Here is an 8,116-nt window from a genome sequence, read left to right as displayed (position 1 = left end):
CAAATGGGTCACTTCACGCGACTTTGATGCAGCATATCCCGGTAGTCCAGCTTTAAGGGGTGTTATTTCATCTGGTGCAGAAAAAAGCTTGGCNCACGGTGCCCTTGTCGTTAGAGCGCCTCCCATGCACCAGACATTGTAGTCCCATCCGCCATCGATGGCTCCGGTCGATACACAACACGCTGGTCCGCATCTGCTGCCAGATCTGCCCAGGAGCGTCCATTGAAACTGTCGTGTTGCATGCCTTATTATTCCTGGTGCGCGAGCCTCGGGAAGATGATTCGCACTGACTGCGCGGACGGGAATATGCATACCCCAAGCTCAGGTCCCATCTACCTCGCGATCCCTTGCAAGTCGACTTGGCGGTGTGGTTTATGTGCCGCGCACCCCGCGCATCAAAATGAACATTCGATACGTGGAATATGCTACATATCCTAAGCATGGTAGCGAGCACGCACGGCGGTGTGGCGTAACTCGGCGCCACACTTGGAGCCACCCTAGCCGGCCATACAAAGTGTGAGTGTGATGCAGTTCAAGTCACTCAAGCTCACATGATAGCGGAAGATGGTGGTGCATGATTGCCACACATGTCGTAGTGATATACACATGGCAGCAACGTCCCAACGGACAATCGGTAGACAAGCGAGCGTCAATGAAGGAGGATATGGTGGCTCCGTAGGAACATAGAAGTTTGCAAAAAGCATTAGTATATCTCAGCTGTCCTTGTGGTCTAGGTTGTTTCGCCCCCTCACCCGGGACATGCAAAGCATCGAACAGAGCGTGTCCAAACCCCAAAGCAGTGCTGGACTGACCGACATTTCGAGAGGCGGAGGGAATGTACGACGGGGAATTGAGCTTCTACCATGCCCGGGGCCAGCTCGAAGGGATCACAAAGCAAGTGTCTAAGGCTTATACATGAAGATGTAGATACTTGGATGATTATCAGGACGATGAATAAGGTCACAGAGATTACTGACGATGATACTCAAACCTCATATTTTGACAGACAGACGTATGACAGGTGGAAGCATTAGCTGCCGTGTATACATACCATAGACATCTTCGTTGTGTCATGTTTCCATAGTCGATAATCACATATTTATTGGTCCAACACAAGTGTATATCAGAACGGATGCAGGGCACGCAGATGGTCACCGCACTATTTACAGACCCTCAGATGCTTTTGCATAGACAGATAAAATATTATACAATCAGCCCAGCCGGAACATGTACAAACCAGCAAGTGTATTACATGGCGACGAGCGACATCAGTCAGAGAAAATAATGCGACAAATGTAAAGGAAGCAGTAACGCGGAGTGGAATTGGTGGACAAACAAAATCGACACATACAGAGACACCGACAGCTCACAGCTCGTCCTCAGATTGGACCACAGCATCGTAAGCCGTGGCCAGCGGGACCATCTTCGCAAGCAGGTCCACCTGCTTGACTGGCCTGCCCTTGTTCAGCTTGAAGAACGCCCTCCCTTGGTTTTCCAGCGCAGAGATGGCGAGTACCACCCAGTTCTGGCAGTTCCAGTTATGATTGCCGTTGACAATGGGTACCGTGCTCAGCAACTGGTCCGCCGCGTCCAGAGCCGTCGCATTGATGTGGCCGACGAGCACACATCCCTTGAACGATGACGGGGAGCCGTACTTCACGTTTTGCTTCCGCTCGTAGGTGAAGATAGCCTGAGTCGCGCCCTTGATGTGAAAGGCCTCCCCGACAGCCTGGCCGGTACCTTTGACCCAAGGATTTGTTTTGACGACAATCTCCCAGTGCCAGGGAGTGTTTTGCGTGTTACTATATTGAGCAACGTACACCGGGAGCTCGATTTGCTGGGACATCTTGTTTTGCTCAGAATCTGGACACGGATGTGGCTGGACGCAAGCGGGGTCAGGACGAGGATCGTGGCATCGACGGCTGAGTGCTCACCTTTGGGGGGTGCAGTGGCTGGAAGGTTGAGAGCGGCGGATGCTCTCTGTCCCATCCTCAGAGCTGTATTTATATGTGGGGAGCTTTTTACCTTGTCTCTACACAGACGCTCCTCTCCAGAGAGCGAAACCAATGGGAAAGACCAGTGTCACGAGCAGACTCTGCGAAGTTGATGCCAATCCACGAAGCTGTCCAATCCGGCAATATAAGCGCATTCAATGCTTTCATGGTGTCCTACCTGCGCGCGCTCGGCCAATGAAATGTCTTCTATCGTGTGGGGCCATTTTGCCCCATTGTCCTGTGAGAATACACAGCTGTTCAATAGCAATCCTCCCACAGCTGGATCAACAACAACGCACAGAGACTCATCAGAAAAAGGCATCAATGATCGAGTTACGCAAAGACGTGTCCACCGTGCACCATATGACCTTGTTCAGTGGACTGCACGAACGGCCCAATCAGCTCAAGCGCCTGCCGCGCGGCGGACCGCCTTCGCAAGCTGAGTGAGACAACGCTCACCTGGTCAGCAACCTTGGCAGCTTTGCTATGATGACCGCAGTATGTGCTCTGGTCATGACTCGTCGTCACACCTCCCTCGTTATTCAATGAGAACCTGGAGGACGTGTCAGTATCGCTCGTCACTGGGTCCATCAATCGAAACCCATCAGAACTGGTAAGACTCGTGCCAGCCTATCCGTGACCGATAAGCAGGAATCACCGTCGGCGTTGACATTGCAGTATCATACGCCAGCCACAGCCATGGAGGGTATCCGAACCAACGACTTCTTATTTTCACGCTCGCTCCGCCCCACGTTAGCTCAAAGTCAACACAGAATACGTGGGTCCGCCACGGGTTCACCGTGAAGAAGCGGCAGCGACGTCCCATACCTAAGCACACAAATTCCTGCCACATCCCCCAAAGAGTGAGTGACCTGACGAGAAGGAGCTAAAGCGCAACGCACTGTACCCGGCTCCGCGCTACAGGCCACAACATCTACAATGACACCGGGTGTACCGGTCCGATCGCACCATTACGGCCCCCACATCGACATGACAAGCTACAGCCTAAGGATTCGCAGCACCAGAATTCGCTTATATGCACCGACGCCATCGAACAGCCACACAACGGATACATGAACGCAGAGGCGAAAAAATGCCTCTGGAAATGGGGTCTTGAACTGAGACGCAAGCGTGCACGTCGCCGCAGGGTCCATCAAATTCCCTGAGGAATGGACGCCAGTATGACTGGACCGGACAGCACTTCATACCCCGAGCCGGCGTACACAAACACCCACCACAACTCGACACAGACGACCACGGCAGCTAGCGCGCGCGTCAACCATGCCGGGTGTTACAGCGTAGCATACCTGTTACGTGAACACTCGCAATGAACCCGCCCATCGGCTCCGACGTCAAGCGATGAGCAATGATACTTAACAAAGCCAGTCTGTGCTGCGGCAGGCGGGCGGCAAGAGAAGCTGCAGGAACATACCGTGAGGATGTATACGGCATGTCTAATGTTTGTATCCGTTTTGTAGCGGAAACGTTTGATATCCTATCCGACGATCAACATCTTACTCATGTGGATGCATGGCACACAACGTACTGCTCGCGGCTCGCCTTCACAGCAACGGCAGGTCACCGCTGGCGCGGGATACGGGATCTATCATCACAAGTTGAGACGTTGAAAAAGGCTTATCAAAACACCTTGTTGCGAGATATCTGTAATGTATCATTTGGCCAAAGGGACGAAGCATACAAACGACGCCAACACGGGTGTGGATTTGCGGTAGTCGATAGAGCGCTCGTCCAGCCATGGCAGGCGCCTCTTCGGAAGAAGCCATCTTGCTGCATTCTTTGGCGCTGGCCAGCTCTTGAACCACCCCATCTGTCTACAAGTTGTCTGAATCAATCCAATATGCTCGTTCCCACCGCTCAATGTCAACTCTGCTCTTTTCCAACCTGCACAAGTCAGCGCAATGTGTAGTGAGTATGTACGCGTTCCATGTATGTATTGTGTACTAGTCCATGCCAGCACTTGAGCTCAGTATGCATGATCCCTGGCTTTATTGTGATGGAACGGGTCCTTCAAATCCTCAAGCAACTACGCATACAACGGGCGCTACCGCGCGTTCGAGGTTCCTCCGTTTTTGCACATCACTCTTAAGCAATTCAAAGGATCTTTGACACCTTGGAGACCAGAGGCGCCATAACGGCACGCGAAGAGACGCAGGAACATACTCCAAGTCAACGATGCCATGCGAACGGCGTGGGTCAGCACATCTTTCCCGCATCTTCGTACTGGCCCGTCACTACAGGACGAGTGTCCCCGGGACCGTGCTCAACATTCGAACACCTCGACGCATCACAAACTGCTAATTACTTCCTAGATGCCAAAGCGCTTCATGTCTTCCAACCCAATAATCCAGATACATTACTTCTCCGCTGCTTCTCAGCATCGGGGCATTGTCGCATGTCCTATCTCGCCCCGCGGTTTATCGGACGTTTCCTTGACAATAACCTCCATGACCAACACCCTGGCGTGATTGTCTCCGACGGTACTCCTCCAACACGGACTGTTTATTCGCCGTCGACATAGTCCTCAACTAGTGGTCTTGAGAATCTCCACATTCCTAGTCTTGTCAGCGACATCTGACATGCTCGTGAATCCAGACTCTGATGCCTCGACCCCACAAGGTAACTTTCGGCGGGTACATAAATGGCCCGAGTATAGAATCCATCAAGTCTGGTGATGGCGGACGCATCTGCCAATCACAAGGTATGCAATATTATCGATATTGCCGTTCTTCCCCCTCTGCCTCCTCTGGCCTCTGGGGATTATGCACATATCGTGGAGGTTCTGTCGCTTCTCAGATATGTGCAGCTGACCATATTGTGGCATGGCGAGAATCTGGATGAGGGGACTGGATGCCGCATTCTCGTCGCACGCGCTTCAGAGCATAGCCGACATCGTATGTACACAACGCTCATCAGGATCTCCTGTATTCTATCGAGTTCGCGAGGGAGATGAAACGTCATGCGTTGCGATCGTATTTAAGCCCGCACGCCGTAATCACACTATTGCACATTTTGACCCCTACTACAACGACTCTGTCTCTGTCGTTGTACCTTTCTCCTGCAATTGTTGTACGATACCTGTTGAATTGCGACGGTTGTCGTGGGCGTGGGTCATGAGTGGTAGAATCACTTACAGCTTCAAGATTGCCCATCCGGATGGTCAAGCGATGATGGATGGAAGGAAGGTAGGTATATACCGGCATGGGTCCGAATCAGGAATGCCGGCTTTCCGTACCTAGATACACTGGAGGCAGTTCAAAATTTCCGCTCTGCGAATATTGTCCAGAAATTCAACGAGGTATAGGAAATGAACATTGAATACTTGGCTTCCGAACATCGAAAGAAAGCCATAAATAAATGCTGCATATTCCGAGCTTCGGATATGGCAGCAAATACATTACATAATTGTCGCTCGAATATAGACTACGATATCCGTTGAAGTTCTGCACCAAAACATTGTACCGATAAATATAATAACTGAGGAATATCTGCGGACCAAATACATTGTGGGTTATTACTCATACTCAGAGCACGGATGTCCTTCAAATATTGGCTAAAATAGATCAATCGCTCAGTATATGTCATTTCTGGTCGTCGGATCGGCACGGAATATGGTTTCTACGTCTTACACCATCCGAAGCTTCAATTGTTGATTACATATCTGAGGAAAATTCGTGCTATAGGTACTGACAATTTTCCGCAATGTAATCGGTCCACAAATATTCCCGGTTATCAGATTTATTAGTACAATGTTTTGGTGCAGAATATTCAACGAATATCGAAGGTCATATTCGAGCAACGATTATGTAATATATTTGCTGCCATATGCGGGGCTCGGAATATGCAGTATTTATTTATGGCTTTCTTCTGAGTATTCAATGTTTATTTCCTACACCTCGTTGAATTTCTGGACAACATTCGCAGAGCGGAACTTTTGAATTGGCCCCAGTGATACATGGGTCCCTAATCTAAAGAGAATCTCCGCCGAGCCGTCTCGGCGGATGCCGATGATATCCATCTGCGATTGCAATATTATACACGTAACTTGGATCCTTGACTTTATCCTCGACGGATGTCAATTCTCCTCGGTACTACATCATATTGCTCGCTCCGGTTTTCTTTGAGTAAAAGAACAACCCAGCGGCTCCCTGTCAACGGGTTCTTGTCTATCCTCAGACTGTATGTATGAGAATCACCGCGCCGTCGCGCGGAGTACATCTGCATTCCATCCAACCATTGTGCTATCCCACATACCAGTACTGGAAGCTGGCCGTCGTCGATTACGTCGAGCTTTCGGACAATGCGTAAGCACGCAGCTCATTGACATCGTGTGACGACTGAATGAGAATAGATATATCACAACGTAGGCAGCGAAGACACAAACTAGAGACCTGGATACACAGCAAACGAGCAGCAAGATCAACATAATCATGCATAACCATATGAAAGTCCTCGGAAAAGCGGAGGCGATAGCGGAGATAGCAGAGACGTCAGAGGAGCAAAAGGAATGGGTGCGAAGAAGTTTAATCTTCGTCGGGTGATGCATGTGAGCCTTCACTCGCACCAGTCACCGTGTTGGCCGTCCTTCGCAGGGCCAGTGCGACTGCGTCCTTGTATGACATATCGTGTAGGCTCTGGCAATGCCTCGCGCGCGAGTCGATGCGCGAGTACATCTTGAGGCAGAGAGGACACTGCCATTCCTTCTGCTGGCCGTTGGCGCAACCGGTTCTCATGTGACGTCGACGATCGCTGTTGCGACTGAACCATGCGTCGCAAAGTTTGCATCCGTAGTTGTAGGCGGCGGGCTCCTTGGGCTTGTATCGCCTATTGACGCACAGGCGGATAGCATCCCTGTGAGTACTGGAGTTGGGCTTCCTGGAACGAGGAGTGTGCGGCGCTCGGGTATCGACGTCGTCGTCGCCGTTGCCGTAGTTGATGTAATGATTGTTTCTTGTTCGTTGCCCTGCATATTGCAGGCCAGGTGCAGGATCATTCGTTACGCTATGCAGCGCAACGAGCGATGGGCTTGTAGTGGAGTACTTGTAAAACCAGCTTGCGTGGTAGGCTTGGTACGGATTGACTGCGGCCGCCCAAGGGCCGACAGCCGAGGACAGCGCACTGTGTGGGGAATATCCAGAGGAGACCGCGGATGATGGCTCCGCGTGTGGCAGCAGATGTTGCAAGGATTTCCCGTGTTTATGTGCAGATGTGTACACTTGACCACTGCAGGGCTGGGGGAAGAGGAGCGTGTCCATAGGGTTGATCCCTATGGTGGCATTCTTTGGGGAGAGATTCGAGCTGGGAGGCTGACAGGACATCAAATGCTGTGTTCGGACGAAGGAAAAAACGACGACATACCTCTGGCGATCCACGGGGAGACAGATCCCAATCAAAACCTGTGAAGAGACCTTCAAGGTCTTCGTCGGCTTTGGGTGCGTCTGACCCATCGTGCGGCGCTTGGAGGTGCGCGTGACTTGCTGCGAGAAATGGCTCCTCAGTGCTCGTGTTCGCGGTCCCTTGGATCCAATCGCGCAACCATGCGAACGCGTCGGAGGACATGGTAGGGTGGGTGTGCTCGCCGCGTTGATAAGAAATAATGCAACTGCACAGGTCAGCGCCTAGTACCGAGGTCACGAAGTGGAAGACTCAACCACGTTCGGGATTGGAACGAGTCGAGGGCGATCTGAGGCAAGAGAGACGCCGCTTATATGTGAGCTCTGCGATAGTTATCTGCGCAGAGTACGCTGGCTCATGAACCGCGTGTGCCCCTATGATTTTTGCGAAGGCGCACCTTTAGGCATTCATAACAATACGGGCCGTCATCCATGCTTAGAAGAAGAAGAAAGAAGCATACGGAATGAATTGCGAGCGAGTGACAGCGGCAACTGTCTCCAAATTGAGGTGACGGCGGGCGCTGCACGTCTTTGTTCTCCGTGGACGGTGATCGATTCTCACGCCGCAGCACCGTGCCATTCATTCTGGTATTCCGAGAATGTAAATTTCGACAAGATTCTGCTTAAAGGTAAGTCTACATGCCCGGACCTCTCTTGCGGATTGCAGCGCACGACTACGTCCTCATTCATTCGGAACGCCTCTTACGCGAT

General features: G+C 51.4%; 2 protein-coding genes across 2 annotated transcripts; both read right to left on the bottom strand.

Annotated features, from left to right (window-relative positions):
* Positions 1-1,366: 1,366 nt before the first annotated feature.
* On the bottom strand, positions 1,367-2,509 carry POSPLADRAFT_1140360 (hypothetical protein; the record flags this gene model as incomplete). The annotated part of the gene is made up of 5 exons (XM_024485160.1): positions 1,367-1,802; positions 1,935-1,997; positions 2,026-2,122; positions 2,173-2,273; positions 2,454-2,509. 5 exons carry the CDS (start codon positions 2,507-2,509, stop codon positions 1,367-1,369), a joined length of 753 nt encoding a protein of 250 aa, XP_024339980.1.
* Positions 2,510-6,535: 4,026 nt separating this feature from the next.
* Positions 6,536-7,571, bottom strand: POSPLADRAFT_1055248 (hypothetical protein; the record flags this gene model as incomplete). The annotated part of the gene is made up of 2 exons (XM_024480620.1): positions 6,536-7,318; positions 7,371-7,571. 2 exons carry the CDS (start codon positions 7,569-7,571, stop codon positions 6,536-6,538), a joined length of 984 nt encoding a protein of 327 aa, XP_024339979.1.
* Positions 7,572-8,116: the final 545 nt, after the last annotated feature.

This window comes from Postia placenta (genome assembly GCF_002117355.1).
Source record: "Postia placenta MAD-698-R-SB12 unplaced genomic scaffold POSPLAscaffold_5, whole genome shotgun sequence".
In the NCBI taxonomy this organism is placed as follows: Eukaryota; Fungi; Basidiomycota; class Agaricomycetes; order Polyporales; family Adustoporiaceae; genus Rhodonia; species Rhodonia placenta.
Note: the sequence above shows the minus strand (reverse complement) of the source record. Positions and strands in the feature narration are given on the sequence as shown.